Source organism: Cardiocondyla obscurior, linkage group LG02 (genome assembly GCF_019399895.1).
Source record: "Cardiocondyla obscurior isolate alpha-2009 linkage group LG02, Cobs3.1, whole genome shotgun sequence".
NCBI lineage: Eukaryota > Metazoa > Arthropoda > Insecta > Hymenoptera > Formicidae > Cardiocondyla > Cardiocondyla obscurior.
Window position 1 is genome coordinate 5,951,739 of NC_091865.1, and position 17,237 is coordinate 5,968,975.

The following is a 17,237-nucleotide window of genomic DNA, read 5'->3' on the forward strand; positions in this document are numbered from 1 at the left end:
GGCACATAGATATGCTGAGGGTGATTATGTTATGGTGCGAAATTATGAAAGTACTCCTGAGACATCTCAGAAACTGGTCCCGCAGTTTAGAGGACCTTACAAAATAGTAAAAGAGTTAAGGAATAATAGATATATAGTCGCGGACATAGATGGATATCAGATTACCCAGAAACCGTACAAAGTTGTTTGGAAGCCTGCAAATATGCGCCCTTGGATGTCTAATGTGCAAGATAAAGAAAATGTTTATTTGAATGAAAATGATTTAAGCGAGAGCGATGAGTGCATGAACGTAACCGAGGACGGTTTACAGGTCAAGAACGGCCGAAACTGCAAGGAATTGTAAAACGTGCAACGCAGTCATAGAAATAGAGCGCGCGGAGTAGAGCAAGATAAGAGGTGCATTGTGCCTACGAGACGGTGATTGGTTGGTTCGCGGAGGAATCCCATGACTTCGGCGTTGTAGGGTATTGTAGACCAGTTAGTCGTGCCTGAGATAGAGGACAGGAAGCAGCTAAAGAATACCTCGAGAAGATTTACTTTGTATCTTAGTTATTACTTATATTGCGTGTTCCATTAAAGATACGCCTACTAGTAGACGGCATACTGTTTTATTCTCCCGGGCTTACAATACTAATTTCCACAGGCTTCTGATTTTCTTGTTTCGTCGCGCTCGACTTTTCTTAATTGTGCGCCTGTTTGATGACTCCTCTAAAATTTTAATATTAATTTTAAATAAAATTAAATATTAAAAAGAGAATTGTTTAAAGGCAACTCGTTGCATTCTTTTTTCCGAAACTCTCAATCCATCTGTCTGACAATTTTCACGGTTCAAAGAATGCATGAAACCTCACTCAAATTTTAAGTTATTGATAGTCACCAGGAATTAGCGGCATATCGTAACTGTTTATAAGAGAAGATTAACCACACGAATCAATTTACCGGAAAATCCAGAGGACTTCAATGAGATCCCGAAATCTCGACACACGCACGGCACTTTTTCACTTTTCTCGGAGACTAATTTGAATTTAATTAATATATTATTATTTTTTTTTTTAGTAAAATCAAACAATTATTAGAAATAATGGATGCAGCGACTTACTACTTGCTGCTTTAGAACTTCTTCTACCTTCAAGGTTTTCAAATTCTTCACTCTTCGTGACGGCTATCACACTCACGATTCTTTGCTCTTTGTGACGGCTATTACACTCACGATTTCAACAGCAGTATTTGCTTGGTTTTGCGTTCTGAGGACAACGAGAGAGAGTCCCGCCGAAAAACACGGTTTTATAACCTCGGAAAAGAGGAGGACTATCGTCGAATTTTCATTTTTTAAAAATCAATATTCTTATTTGCTAAGCTTGTTCCTCCATTTTTTCTTTTTCACAATTATTGGTCACTCGCGCCTCATTCCTTCTCTGGTTTTCTTAAATTTTTAAGTTTTTGCCCTTAGATTCTAAATTTTGGTGAGAAGTTTCCGATATCTATTGGTTTGAAAGACAAATGTTTATAAGAAGCTCCGCCCATATGGCTTTATCCCTTCCAACCTTCTAGAATTTTATTAACAAATTGAAAAAATAGTTAAGCCCTTTTTTGTTATCGGCAGGCTACATTTGCTGAATTTTATTTCTTCTGTCCGTGTATCGTATTCAAGTAATTGCAGAACACTCGCGCCCTTATTTTTCAAAGGTTTGGATCCACGGCCCAATTTTTATCTTAAAAGTTATTTTTCTTTTAAAATCCTTTTGCCTACCGCCCAACATTTGATAGTAATTTGAAGCATTTCTGGGCTCTTTAAGTTTAATGATTTTTTTATATTTCAACAAGTTTCTATAGTTCGGTTTTCGTTGGCGTCTGTTTTTCAATTTGTTTTAAGTTTCTCTTTTTTCTATACACATCTGGTAATACAAAATGTTTCTGGTTGTAAATTAATTTTTCTGGAAGGTTAGAAATCCTCTCTTTCGGTACCAAATAAATAATGTTTATTTCTCCTTATCTATTTTATCAAACATGTGTCGGAAAAAGGAGATGTGAAGTTTAAGGACGTATCACTTCCCGACTTAGACAAATGTTGGGGTGTATTACATAACATTTACATAAACAAAAGATATCTTCTTTTTTCAACAACTTACAATTTTTATTCTACGACTGTTTTTACACTTTTATTTTTATTATTATTATTTTTTTGAAAAAAGGCTATTTTCCTATATTTAATTCATAATAGTTTATAAAGTATTTATATACAGGGTGTCTCACCCTATATTGACAAACTCTTAGAGTTAGATAGGTCTCGTGGATACAAATCAATAAGTCCTTTGCCGTTTTGCAAGATTCTCAATAGTTATTGAGAAAATAATTAAAATATGTAACTGAAGAGCGACAAGGAAGCTACGGGTGAGTGAGCGCTACAGACGAATGGCTAGGAATGGCGCCGTCGCCTGTCGCGCTCACTCACGCGTACGTTCCTTGTCGCTAATGCACTAGACAAATTAATTTTTTTCTCAATAACTATCGAGAATTTTGCAAAACGGCAAAGGACTTATTGATTTGTGTTCACGAAACCTATCTAACTTTAAGAGTTTGTCAATATGGAGTGGGACAGCCTGTATAATACATTTTTTTCCGAACATTTCTAATTTTACAATTTAAGTTTTTTTTTTAATTTACAGACGTTACACGAATTTTGTAAAAATTTCTCGTGTAAAACTTTACTATTCTTAATATTACTAACAATTTTTGCATTTAAATTATCTTCAATAACAATAAATTTATTTTTTGCCTTGCACCACGACGTTATACTATTAAGTCCGATAACTTTAACCATAGCTTTAAAAAAAATTTCTCTGTGTTCATCACATTCTATCCAATCTACCTTAATATTCCAATTATCAAAATGCGTTACAATCATTTTAAATATATTACGCCAATAACATTTTACTCGCAACAATTTATTAACCGCGGTAACAATTTGTCTAGCACAAACGGTAAATTTTCGACTTTTGGCACTACTTTCGCAAAATGAGTAAATGTTAAGTTGTTTTAAAATTTTTGAAATAATTAGTTCCGAATGATCAAAAATTAACGCGATAATAGAATTTTCTGTAATGTTAAGTTCAGAAATTAAATCTGATTCCTCGTTACTATTATTAATATTAATGTTATCATCAATACGCGAATTATCTACATAATATTCTAAGTTACATAACATATGATCATCAACGTTAACTTCACAATTTTCTCCAGCTACAGATACCGATTTTAAATTACTGATTAATAAAGTTATAAAAGTGTCTTTAAAATGTTTTGGAATTGGGTTATTGTATCGCGCAGCGTGACTTCTAATTTGGCCAAAAAAATTTTCTAACGGATCTTGATTACAATAACGCGTAATGAATTTATTATAATGAAATGTTTTTCGCAAAATAAACCACAATTTCTGAAACCCATTTAAAGTTAAAATCCAATTAGCCAGAGTCGGAATTGTTACAAGATTACGCGAAATTATATTTACGTATTTAATATTTTTTAATTTTTGTTTCGCATTTGTCCAAAATTCGTGATGTAAACTACCTTCAATAACCGGACTACGTAGCTCGACTTCGTCAATATTATATTTCGCGCTGCCATTCACGGAATCGAATAAGTTGTTGAAGAAATTAACTGCTTCTGCTGTAGATATTCCTTCTTCATGAGAAATTTCCAGCTTCTCATCGTCGATGGTAACAGTACCTGCAACAAAACATTTATAGTATTATTTACACAATTTATATATTATGTATCTATTTTACAATACATATATTTATGTTAATACTTACATTAAGCTCTTGTCAACGTTTCAATGCAACTAGCCATTGTTCCACTTAAAACTTGTGTTGCATATTTTACCCGCATTTTATTAATTTTGTTTTCAATAATGTGACGTTTTGTTATTTTTTTTAATTGTGGACGAATTATATTAATATTTCTATCAATTATCCAGGCCTTCTTAATAACGTCCCATGTTACAATTTCGTTTGCATTTATGTTCTTTTTGTCACAATTTAGAACGAGATCCTTTGTTAATAAATTATTACGAATATATTTAATAAGATAGGGCAGATCAAAAAGTGGAACAATTTCTGCTTTCCCCACTTCAAAAGTTTGTCTTCTAAACAGAAAAATGAATTAACAAAGTGAATATAAAGTATTTTTACTTTTAACATGCAAAAGTTTTATAAATACTTTGTTTCCTATTCTGTAGATCACGTTTCATGTGTGTCTGTTGCAGCAGCTCGTGGATGGCTGCCGTATTTGACGACTCTTGATCGCAAACCGTATACGAAAAACCGTATACAATGAAAAACTTGCATTATTGATTTTTGATACATGCTCCTTAACGCACCGAATAAGTTGAGAGGTATTAGTTTGCCTTTGACAAAAATTAAACGATATTGGCATTTTCCAACCCGAAGCTAATCCCCGTAACATAAAAACCAACGCGTGATCTGCTATTTTGCTTGTATGATTGGTGCCCTAATCCTCAAAACCACATATAATATCCTTTAGGATATTATAAGTGAGTTTAGGTTGTATAGATACTTCGTCCTACATAAGGATGCACACCTTTTCTTTCACTGACATATTTAAAGCAACGTGCTTCAAATGTCTCAAGATAAAAGGGTTCAACCCAGGGGACAATGGTATCTTATTCAGCACCAATTGTAAAGTTTTAATAGCAGAAATTTGAATAAAAATTTTCCGAAGTCGCGTGTATGCACGCTTTCCCATTGTCTTGTACAATATCAATGCAAGGGTCTTCTGTTCCGCTGTATATTGGCGTCCCTGTAACAGAATATAATTTTATATAAGTTTTATATAAAAATAATAAACAACAGTATATAAAAGCATGAAACAATCAAAATATGATAAAAAAAACATTCAAACAAAATCATACAAAATAAACAAAATCCCACATAGCCCAAAAAAAAAAAAAAAAAAAAATAGAAATCAGGAAAAACACATTCAAAAAAAAGAATATATGAAAATAATAAGTAAAAATAGAAAATAGATATACATGCATTAAAAAAGTAGAAAAGTTTTTATTACATTCAGATTAAAAGTGCACATTAATATAAGTATTACAAAATAACATTCAAAATATATGAGGACATTTTATATGTCATCTCAACGTTGTATACACCATTTTACCTGTTGTGTACATTTATAATCTTGAGTGTCGTACATTGTTTGCCCTTCTAGGTGTAATAAAAAATCATGTTTGGCTTCATCCGTCAAAGATAATGATGATCTTGGACTGAACGTGGAAATGTCATGGATATCCTTCAAATTTAAAAAGTTTTCAATTAAATACAATATGAAAAATAACAATAATTGTTTATAAAGTTATTTATAAATAGTAGTTATTATTATGATTATTAATATTATTACTTTATTATTATTACTATATTTTTCCACTTATAACAAAAGCAATTAAATTTAACAATATCACTATCTATACAGGGTGTCCCGCGAAATGCGGAAAATCTCTCGGGTGTAGGTAGACATTAGGAATATATTTAGAAAAGTTTAGCACCAATTTGTCGAATTCGCGATCTTAACATTTATACGAATTTTTATAACCGAACGAATAAGAGCGCGGTCTTTTAGAAGCGATCCACGCCGCTTATCGATTGGCAGATCTTTCTTTCGGCGGGTCTAGTGAAGGTAAAAGACACGGATAGGGAGGAAAAGGGAATCGGACAATCGCTAAGCGACAAAAAAGCTGAGGCAGAGTCAATGCTATTAGGCGTGGATCGCTTCTAATCCAGCAAACACAAATATGTAACTATAACATTACCGTAATAAAACGTAATGTAACAAATAACATAACGTGTGCGTTACATGTAACATTCACGTTAGTTGTAATTTCTCACTCATCAGATATTGCAGTTATATAACTGAAACATAACATGTAACTAAAATGTTACAAAGCTGTTACAAATTAACCTAATTGTTATGTAGCAATTATACAGGGTGTCCCAGACATAACAAAGGATACAGGAAGGATAGATAGAATTGATTGAGACAAGTAGAAAAGTCCCGTACCATTTTGCAAAATTCTCAACCGTTATTGAGAAAAAAATTAAAATGTGTAAATTGTATAGGCGTAAGAGCGACAAGGAAGCTGCGCGTGAGTGAGCGCGACAGGCGAATGGCTAGAAATGGCGCCGTCGCCTGTCGCGCTCACTCACGCGCAGCATCCTTGTCGTTCTTACGCCTATACAATTTATACATTTTAATTTTTTTCTCAATAACGGTTGAGAATTTTGCAAAATGGTACGGAACTTTTCTACTTGTCTCAATCAATTCTATCCTCCCAGTATCCTTCGTTATGTCTGGGACACCTTATTGTCCGAAATATTATTAGCAATATTAAAACTGTGGATAGGGAATCAGATTTGGAGACGAAGTCCTTTACGAATTTGTAAATTCGTAACCATTATTGAAAAAAATTAATTTGTCTAGCGCAAGAGCGACAAGGAAGCCACGCGTGAGTGAGCGCGACAGGCGACGGCGCCATTCCTAACCATTCGCCTGTCGCGCTCACTCACGCGCAGCTTTCTTGTCGCTCTTGCGCTAGACAAATTAATTTTTTTTTCAATAATGGTTACGAATTATACAAATTCGTAAAGGACTTTTCGTCTCCAAATCTGATTCTTTACCCACAGTTTTAATATTGCTAATAATATTTCGGACACCTATATATATATATATATATATATATATATATATATATATATATATATATATATATATATATATACATTTATATGCACACATATACATGTACACATGAGAGATCAGATTCCCGCCACGTCCATGTCGTTGATTCTGGATAATGCTAAGAGCTGGGAACTTCATTGTACTTTAACAATTAACTCAAAAAGTACTGTAATTCGAAAAGAATAGTAATAATAGTCTCATATACGTTTACGATTAAACTATTATTACCGATACTCGAACCCTTATAGAGCAAAAACGGCTCGTCAGATCTTGTTGCGGTCATGGAAACTTTTGTTCAGAATAACAAATTCTAGAAGATAGCAAAATTTGAGCGAATTTAACCGAGAGCTATTTTCCATAAGATATGTGCGGAGTCCTTTCTAAGTTTTCGCTCTTAGTTTCTAGATTTTGGTGAAAAGTTCCCGATATCCATTGGTTTTTGAAATAAAGGTTTATAAAAAGCTCCGCTTTAGCGAGTCATCCTCTACGAACCTTTCAGAATGTTTCTAACATTTTTAGAAAAAAAACGGTTAGAGAATTTTATTATAGGCACCTCACATTTTGTTGCCTGAATTTTTATGACTTTTGTCCGTACGACACATTCTTGTAATTGTGGGCCTCTCGCGCCCTTGGTTTTTCTAAAGCTTGAAATCCACGGCGTAATTACAACTCGGAAAGTTACTTTTTCTTCTTAAATCCTTTTACCTACGGTCATACGTTTGATGAAAGTTGGAAATATTTATGGGCCTAAGTTTGATTTTTTGTGTCGCGTCCAGACAAGTTTCTATTGTCTGGTTTTCGTTGGCGTCAAGTTTACAATTTGTTATATGTTTTTCTTTATTCTTTTTTTTTTTCCAAACGTATGGTAATACCGGATGTGTGAAAAGACGGGTTTCAATTACGCAAAATCTATATATTTAGTTCTAGTACAAAAAAAATGTTTTGAAACGCGCGACAGTGTCGCAAAAACTTAAACGTGTCGCACGCGATCTACTCAAGACACCTGTCTTACAGAACTCGACGTGTCGAGCGATTGACAGACTGAAACTATAACGGGGAATCCGCACGCTGCTTTAGAGTCGACTGTGCGGCACGGAAAAATGCCGTTCCTTTTATACCGCGTAATGTTCTCGCATTTTCTGGAAAGTGCCGGCGCCGGAATACGGGTGGAACGATCTCGATCGTTCCAGACGAATTTTACCGGCATAACGATCTCGATATACACCAAGTCGCGCCGAAAATATTGACGCCGCGGCTAGCGACGAAGCCAGCTGTTCGGCACGCGAGCGCGGCGTGATCAACACGGCACCGGCTCGCTACGCTGTTACAGCGAAGGTATTTTTTTTTCCCCGAACACCGGATATTTCTAGTTATAAAATTGTCTTTCTGGAAGGTTCTAAAGTCTTTTTTTGTGCTTTAATGGAGTACGGTATACTTCCTCTTAACTAAATTCTCTAATATGTGTCGAAAAAAAAAGAGATGTGGAGTTGGAGACGTAACATTACATTTTCTAAGATTTCAGAGCAGAACGACGTCGGTGGTATCAGACACGTCGCCGTAAGAGGCGATGTGCTTTAGAAGCACCGGAACCGCTACTGGTACCGGCACCAACACCGGGTCGCAGGGATCACAGAGGAGAAACGGGAAGAGAAAGGCGCAATACATATACAAATAAAAATATCAATATAAATATTTATTAATGTTTGTTAATAATTATACAGGTGAAACGACCTGCTTGCGTCGCGTGCCTTGAATGTCGGGCCAGCAAGTCCGGGACACTCGTCGGGATGCAGGATTCGAGTGAATAGGTCGTAAATGCATCGAGACGAAATTCAGTAACGAAAGAAGACAATTTATTAGATAACAGCGACGGACGCTTATTCAAGCGACGTCGATATAAATACACGTAGATGAATACAAAGATGTAGTGCGAGTTGGACGCGAGTATAATTACGCGGCGGGTCCGTCGGATCCGTAGATCATAATCGATACGACGCGTGCGCTAGGTGATAATTCGCGGATGGTCGCGGATGCCCCACGTGAGGCGCGGTGGGTGTCGCGTATCGGTGGGCGTGGTCTTCGGCGCGGATCAGAGATCTAGGAGCGATCCTTTTCGACAGGACCGACGATACGCGGGACTCGAGCGCGGAACGGCGGGCGGGGCCCGCGTTACACTGATCGCGATGGGCGCGGTTCGTTCAATGCGCGCGGTACAGTAATTTTACTCGGCGGATCGCGAATGATACGTAAATCGCTGGAACAGGGTGCACCTTGACCGGTGTCGTTAGCCAAGAGTCCTTGGCCGAGACGGAGAGCACTCCACCCCGTAAATCACGACGGTGCGACGGGATCTTTCGTGTTTTGAGCTATCCGTAACGCAGACGTAGGATCGAGAGTCCTCGAAGGAGGCGAAGTGCGCTCCACCCCACGAGCTAGTTGTGCGTACTTCGTAGATCGGAACGAAAGGATCGTGAGCGCCAGGAGTTCCTGGCCGAGACGAAGATTGCTTCACTCCGTAGTTCGTGCTCTAGGATCGGATGTTCGCTCGAGAGCGAACGGATCGGGACAGTGCCGCTGAGTCCTGGCGTCGACTTTTTATACATAAAAAGTGACGGCGCAGGGTTGCCGGGGCTCAGCGGGGCTCGTGACGTCTCCCGACGCGTGGCGCCAAGGCCCCGGGAAGCGGCGCGCTCGGAAACGACGGGCCTCGACGTCGACGGCGCGGTTCGGCGGCGCTTGGGAGAGCTCGACTAAGTCCGCGGATGGACGGCTACGCGCTGCCGTTCTATTCCGGCTGTTAAATAATATAAAGTTTGGGGCGCACCGCGCCCCGGGTCCCCGCCGGCCGATGTTGTGGCCGGAACGGTGCATCGCCGGGTGCACCATTACACAGGGTGTCTCGCCTCAAGTGTACACCACCGCGGATTTAGAAAGATATCGGAAATATAAGTAAAAAAGTTCTATACTATTTTAGAAAATTCTCAAACGTTATTGAGAGAAAAAAATTTTAATGTATAAAATGTATAGGCGTAAGAGCGACAAGGTAGCTGCGCGTGAGTGAGCGTGACAAGCGCGCCATTCCTAGCCATTTTCCTGTCGCGCTCACTTACGCGTAGCTTCCTTGTCGCTTTTGCGTTAGACAAATTAATTTTTTTCTCAATAACTATTGAGAATTTTGCAAAATAGTATAAGACTTTTCGCTTTGTCTTAGCGAGTTCTACCTTCCCTTACCGGCTCCATACGTATGTTTGGAACATCTTGTATACCACGGGTACACGCGCCACACTATGCGTAGCAATAATAATAACATTGAGCGCGTCAGTATTAATAAAAATATGTAAAACAGAAAAATAAAGAGACGACCAAATCTATCCAGCCCACTAGGATAAGAGTACAAAAACAAAATAAAGAAATTAAAGAAATACCCCGATTAAAAATGCAGAAAAAAAATAAAGAAATCCCGGACATAAAAATACTGGTAAAACATCTGTAAATTAAAAAAAAATGCGAAAATTTAAGGAAGATAAGATTGAGATGTCATAACACACCCAATCCTTTCTTCTTCCTAGGGGGAAGGGATGTTGTAACCCAAACCCCGCTACAACAATAAAAGTAGCACAGCATAAGATTTCGCAACATAATTCGAAGAAGATTGTACCAGCAACTTACATTTAATCGAAAAAGATAATAAAAGTAATAATTAAGAAGAAAAGGTTGCGAAACCTGCCGAAATGGCTGAGGTTGCTTTGGTCCGGTAACCGAGTTACGGCCATGCAACCTGCTGACAGTAAAGATTCGGATATCATTTAAATACCAGTAAGTCACCGCTCGCGGGCAGTTGCTGTCAAATAATCATACGCGGTGATCGTCACTAGTATCACGTCTGTAACATGAATCCGGGGGCGTACCGAACAAACCCACCTCGCGGACACGAGGACGCGTGTAGTTAGAAATAGTACGATATGTGGTGGAAGTGATATATAAAAGACGTGTAATTAAGTCAGTAAAGCTATTTAATTAAAATATCCCGTATATCATTGAATTTGCCTCTGTTCGGGATTCACCCAAATTTATATGCAATAGCATTTGTCTTGTTTCCTTCGTCTCGTTCGATACTTTCTTTCGTTGGTTTCGATGTGGATATGTTTTTCGACGCTTCGCTTATTTACTTTTTTTTTGTATGTACTGTTTATATCGCGGTCGTTGGTCTCAGCGTTGGGTTAATACTCTATGCCGAATAGACAAAGGCCTTTGTAATTCGCATATGTTATATCTATTTTATGTATTCTCGAGCTTTCGAGAACTTTCTCGAAGGTTTTACTGTATAAAAAGGGGGTTCGCGTCTCGCGCACCACCAGTGTGTCAGAGTTCGATCGGAAGCGTTTAATTACCGCGTGCAGTTCGTCGAATTATTATTTTGTGAGATCGCTTGTCTCATTATAATCTGTATTCGTTGCGCTTCGACGATTCGTGTTTCTGTTTTCTTTTCTTTTCTTTGTGTCGAGAATTGGACTTCTTTTGAATAAACATATCTATTCAAGGTGAAAATAAACTGTCTGCAATTCTTCGTATTTCTCCTCGAAAATTGAAAGGAAATTTCCGACCAGTTTAGAACATTTTTGGTCCTTTGAGCCGGATTCTCGAGGTTCCGGCGATTTCGTGATTACATTCGTTTCGCGTGGTCGTAAATTTTCATAATGGAGAAACTGTTGCGAGATCAGCTGGATCTTGAAGGACGCATGAGCCGTACGATAGCTAATCTTAAAACATTGGGCGCGAAGCGAATCAATGCCGCGCTGATCAAAGCATCAATTCAATCGTTAAATGAGAAATGGAAGAAGTTTGAAGAGCACCATGAGAAGCTTTGCCACGAGCATTGGGAGGAACTCCGAACAAGTGAGTACCACCAGTCTAATGCCTTGGACAGGGCAGAAGAAACCTTCTTGAGTCAAAAGGCTGATTTGATGATATGGAGGAAGCCCTAGAGAGGGTTAAAGACATGAAGCTGCGCCGAAGACAGTAGTGCAGGACCCAGCTCAAGCGCCATTACCAAAAGTGCACATTCCGGCATTTTTGAAGCGCTACGAAGATTGGCTAGAGTTTCGAGATCTGTTCCAGTTGCTCATCATAGACAACCTCACGATGTCCGACGTATCTCGATTTCATTATCTCAAATCAAGTTTAAAGGGCGATGCTCAGCAGCTCTTACGACAATACCAGCTGACCGCAGAAAACTTTGCTCCTGCTTGAAAAGCGTTATGCGAGTTTTACGAGAACAAAAAATTGCTCGTTCGGTCTTTTTTCCCCAGTTATACAGCGTTGCCAAAAATGAAAGCCGAGTCGGCCAGCGACTTATGCAAGCTGTACCACGCCATGACTGGGACTGTGAGTTCATTGGCGAGTATTAACCGCCCCATCACTTCTAGCAAAGATCTATTCGTCTTCATCACGGTAAAGATGCTCGACGCCAAATCTCGGAAGAAGTGGGAGTCCTTGACTGGCAAGAGTACTGTCCCGCCTTCGTATGAGGATCTAATACGGTTCTTGGAAAAGCGGCTGCATACTCCGGAGATTTTGCGGCCGTAGAAGCCGTCCTCGGAAATCAGGGCCAGTGAGCGAGGAGGAAAATCTGTGAGAGCTCATCTTACACGCAAGGATTACGTAAAATCCGAACGGAAAAGGTGCTTCTTGTGCAGAAAGAATCACTTTGTGATGCTCTGCGTTCAAGAAGAAGAGCGCTGAAGACCGCAATGCGTTCGTTCTTGCTAATGGGGTGTGCTTGAATTGCTTAAGCAAACACAGGGTTGTCGACTGCCTGTCTCGGCGCACATGCACTGTGTGCGATAAGAAACATCACACAGCCTTGCATGATGCACGTCGCGCGCAGATTGGTGAGGGCCGTGAAGCTGCATCTGGTGCACTAGCTCACCAGGTATCTCAGGAACTCTACGAAAGGACTGCAGTACTTTTGGCCACAGCTCGTGTAGCCGTTCAAGATATGAATCTGACGTGACTCATCACGTCCGCGCGTTAGTAGATCAAGGATCAGAGACGTCGCTGGTGATGGAGAGTTTGATGCAACAGTTGAGGCTGCCGAGGGAGAGAGTGAGCGTTGCAATCTTTGGGGTTGGCGACCGGCAGACTGGAGTAGCCCGCGGCAGGGTTAATCTGCGGATTTCTTCGCTCTCTGGTGAGACTGATTTAAATATTCGCGTGGTAATAATGCCTAAATTGACTGTTTATGCCGGTTTGTCAAGTGCTGCCGTTCGCGAGTGGCCGCATCTCTGCGGTATAACGCTGGTTGACCGAGACTTTATGTCGAGCGAGAAACTTGAATTGATGCTCGGTGCAGATGTCTTTGCCGCGATTTTGCGACCGGGAATAGTGCAGGGAGGAAGAAAAAGCCGCTTGAACCCATCGCCCAGGAAACTAGTTTTGGTTGGATCGTCTCCGGCCCGGTGAGACACGAGAAGTGCACTGTTGCAAGCAGTGGTATGAGTTACGCGATGGGTGATCCGTTGTCGGCATTGGTGCGTCGATTCTGAGAACAGAAGAAATTGCCGGAAAATCAGCCTGTAGTGTCCGCGGAAGACGTAAAATGCAACGAATTTTTCGAATTATTTCATTTGCGTAACGCGTCCGGGAAATACATTGTGCGACGTCCACTACGTGAGGCGGTTTTGGACCTTAAAGGCACACGTGCCTTGGCTCACCGAGCTCTCTCCGAGATAAAGCGTCGTTTTGCGCAAAACCCGGAGTTTAAAAAGCGGTACATTGCGTTCATGCGGGAGTATGAACACTTGAGGCACATGTCGCTCGCGAAGGACGCGACGGAATCAGTACGAGCATGCTTTCTTCCGCACCATAAAGTTTTCAAGGACAGCGGGCCAACGGCAAAGCTCCGCGTTGTATTTAATGGCTCCGCTGAATTGACCGGAAGCTTATCGCTCAACAAAAGCTTTTTGGCTGGCCCCAATCTTTTACCGACACTGGCAGACGTGTTGCTGCGGTGGCGCAAACACGCTTTCGTCTTTTCAGCGGACATAGAGAAGATGTACCGCCAAGTTGAGGTGCATCCTCCCAATTTTCTTGTAGAACGAAGTTCGCAAAACCGAGGAAATTACTTTTTAAGCTTTAACAAAGCTTCCATTTTGAAATCGACCTAACCAATCCCAGTTATGGACGCTGAACAGCAGCAACACGACCAAATGCAACAACAGCAACGCCGACCATATCGCGGAAGGCCTGAGAATCAGAAAAACCCAGAAGCAGTATTGCTTCCCCGCCAACAAGCGGGAACTCAACAACCAAAGGTTGCGTCCAAAGCTTACGGGCAAACCCCGACGAGTACTCCCTAAAACAATAAACCAGCCTACAAGACTGGAGGCGAGTTTGTCGAAAGACATCCAACCTAATAATGAGGACTCGGCGCGGAATAGCATTTTTGTAGAGTCAATGTCCGTTAGAGAAGCTAGCAACGATACTCGATTTGAGCCATCAGCACCAACGCTTATTGAAATATTGAGATTGTGTTACGCTGAATTTGTTGCTGACGACTTTAATACTCAGAAGACTCTTACCAGAGTATTTGAACTATTACGCTACAGCGCTTTACTGGTTCAGGCTTATTAGCCTGAAGGTTAAAGCCAGACAACCAGTAACCCAACTTGAGAAAGACACTCTATTACTTATAGAGAATGCGCGACTCGCGGTGCCCCATGAGGTGCATTCTGACCATCGCGACCTACAACGCATTCTTTGGCGGGAATGCAGCTCTCAGCCTGTCAGAGAATATAGGCTGAACACCGTCATATACGGATTGACATCAGCGCCTTTTCTGGCTATCCGTGCATTGCGACAACTTGCACGAGACGAAAATGCTCGCTTCCCTCTCTGTGCAAAAGCGTTAGTAGAAGAATCGTATGTGGACGACATTTTATCGGGCAGTGAGTCTTTAGAGAAAGCGTCCCGAAGGCTATACGAACTGCGAGAGCTGTGCTTGGCGGGCGGGTTCCCGCTGAAAAAATGGGCCGCTAATGATATTTGCCTGCTTGATTGTATTCCTGCTACGGATCTGTCTTTGCCGGGAGTCCAGACTTGGGATCCTCAGACCAGTCATGCGACGCTTGGGCTACCGTGGCATTTTAAGTCGGACGACTTTTCTTTCAGCATACAGATGCAGCCGGCAGAATGAATTACGAAACGTACGGTACTTGCGCAGGCGGCGCAATTGTTTGATCCCTTGGGATGGCTGGTGCCCGCTGTGATGAGGGCGAAGATTTTCATCCAGGGACTGTGGCTGAAGGGATTAGATTGGGACGCTGCCCTGTCTGAAGATGACGAGATCTTCTGGCAAAGATATGTGGAGGCTATCCCTATGCTGGCTGAGCTGCGTATCCCTCGCTGGCTCAGAATGAATAAGCGCGGCGAACTCGAAGTACACGGATTCGCCGACGCTTCGGAGTGGGCCTTTGCGCCGTGCTTTACCTTCGGTCTCGTCTGTTTAGGGACCTTGAGTAGAACTCTACTCTGGTAAAGGCAAAAACTTGCGTGGCGTCTCTGAAGCAGATTTCCATTCCTCGGTTCGAATTGTGTGCGGCCGTGTTGCTAACGAAAGTGGCCAAGCATTTGCTCTGTCAGTTAGGCGTTGCAACTGCCCCGATTCATTTCTGGTCCGATTCCATGGTCGCACTGGGATATATACGGCGTCACTTCTCGCGGTGGACAACCTTCGTGGCCAACCGAGTGTCGGAGGTGCAGCAAACCTTGCCGGATGCCATTTGGCATCACGTAGACGGTACTAGCAACCCGACTGACTGCGCCTCCTGAAGGCTAGATCCTGAGGAGCTTAAATCACTAAAGCTGTGGTGAAGATGTCCCGCTTGGCTATCTGGTTCTTCTGATTGGGTGGCTCACGCGAATATTGCGATGGAGGACGCTGATTTGCCCGAGGTTCGGGTTAAGAGCCATCATTGTGATGCCATTGGTGAGTTAGGTGATTCCGAATTGTTGCGCAGGTTTTTTTCGCTGTCAAAGCTCTTGCGTGTCTCTGCCTGGTGTCTCCGGTGAACAAGGTCGGGGGGCGTTGCGATGGCCCTTGAATCCTTGAAGCTATCTGTTGACGAGCTTCAACGCAGCCTAACTGCATGGATGCGCATGACCCAGACTGCGCATTTCTCGGCCGAGATGAAATTGATTGCTTCAGTAAAAGGTCTTTCCCGGCCACTCCCTTGTCAAGCTGATTCCATTTCTAGATGATTGAAGATTGTTGCGAGTAGGTAGAAGATTGCGACATTCTTTGCTGTCTTACGATGAGAAGCATCCTGTCATTCTATCAAAAGACTCAGATTTCACACAACTGGTTGTGTCTTCCTGTCACGCTCGAGTTTTGCATGGAAGTGTGCAGCAATCCCTGGGACTTCTTCGCCAGCGTTATTGGGTGCCTGGAGGTCGGTTATTGGTCAAAGGACACATCTTTCGTTGCGTGCGGTGTGCGCGATGGCGGGCGGCAGTATCACCGCAGATCATGATTGATCTCCCCGCCGCCAGATCCCCCGGCCTTCACGGCTTTTTCTTCACATCGGCATAGATTATGCCGGTCCTATCTTGGTGCGGATCTCCAAGGAGAAAGGACTCAAGGCCTCCAAGGCATTCATTGTCGTTTTTTATGCTTCTGTACTCGCGCTGTGCATGTGGAATTGGTGTCTGACTACACGGCAGAGGCGTTTTTGGCAGCCTTCAGGCGATTTATTTCGCGGAGAGGCTTGCCACAGTCAATCTACAGCGACTGTGGCACTAATTTTGCAGGAGCCAAGGCCGAGCTTCGGCGACTTTTCAAGGCTGGAAACAAGGAGTCGAGCTCCATTTTTCGTGCTCTGAGGGAGGAGCAAATTCAGTGGCCGTTCAACCCTCCTGTCACTCCTCACTTCGGTGAACTTTGGGAGGCAGCTGTAAAGTCGGTGAAGCACCATCTTAGACGGGTCATTGGCGAGTCGACCTTGACGTTCGAGGAGATGACCACTTTCTTGACTGAGGTAGAGGCGTACTTAAATTCTCGGCCCCTCTTCCCTTTGAGCAATAACCCAGGTGATTTTTTTGCCTTGACGCTCGAACATTTCCTAATCGGGTCTGCTCCTCTGAGTATTCCAGAGCTCTCACTCTTAAACGTTTCTGTCAATCACCTCGCTCGTTGGCAGGAGGTCCAGTGAATGCAAGATCAGTTCTGGAAGCGGTGGTCGAAGGAGTATCTCCAGGGAGTTTCGTCTAGACCAAAATGGTGCTCTCCTACGCTCGCTCCCGCTGTTGGTCAGCTGTGTTTATTGAGGATCGAGCTCTCTACTCCTGCACGGTGGCCTCCTGCTCGGATCACGGCAGTGCACCCTGGAAGCGATGGAGGTGTGCGTGTTGTCTCCGTGCGTACGGCCCGGTTTTCATTTACTAGGCCGATTGTAAAGATTGTGCTTCTCCTTGAAGTGGGC

The 17,237-nt window shown here is 41.8% G+C and overlaps 2 protein-coding genes and 1 pseudogene across 2 annotated transcripts; 2 read left to right on the plus strand and 1 right to left on the minus strand.

Annotated features, from left to right (window-relative positions):
• Positions 1–630: 630 nt before the first annotated feature.
• Positions 631–4,950, minus strand: LOC139112971 (uncharacterized; annotated as a pseudogene).
• Positions 4,951–15,025: 10,075 nt separating this feature from the next.
• On the plus strand, positions 15,026–15,588 carry LOC139112974 (uncharacterized). Its single transcript, XM_070673892.1, has 2 exons — positions 15,026–15,196; positions 15,298–15,588. Exons 1-2 carry the CDS (start codon positions 15,026–15,028, stop codon positions 15,586–15,588), a joined length of 462 nt encoding a protein of 153 aa, XP_070529993.1.
• Positions 15,589–15,687: 99 nt separating this feature from the next.
• Positions 15,688–17,026, plus strand: LOC139112982 (uncharacterized). The gene is made up of 4 exons (XM_070673898.1): positions 15,688–15,745; positions 16,038–16,208; positions 16,309–16,845; positions 16,956–17,026. The coding sequence occupies exons 1-4, from the start codon at positions 15,688–15,690 to the stop codon at positions 17,024–17,026; spliced, it is 837 nt and encodes a 278-aa protein (XP_070529999.1).
• The last annotated feature ends 211 nt before the right edge of the window (positions 17,027–17,237 follow it).

Coding starts and splice junctions, on each gene's coding strand:
- LOC139112974 (XM_070673892.1), top strand. CDS start 15,026: ATGAGGGCGAAGATTTTCATCCAGGGACTGTGGCTGAAGGGATTAGAT. Junction 15,197..15,297: donor ATAAGCGCGGCGAACTCGAA/GTACACGGATTC, acceptor ACTCTGGTAAAG/GCAAAAACTTGCGTGGCGTC.
- LOC139112982 (XM_070673898.1), top strand. CDS start 15,688: ATGGAGGACGCTGATTTGCCCGAGGTTCGGGTTAAGAGCCATCATTGT. Junction 16,209..16,308: donor GCGTTATTGGGTGCCTGGAG/GTCGGTTATTGG, acceptor CCCCGCCGCCAG/ATCCCCCGGCCTTCACGGCT. Junction 16,846..16,955: donor CCCTTTGAGCAATAACCCAG/GTGATTTTTTTG, acceptor GCTCGTTGGCAG/GAGGTCCAGTGAATGCAAGA.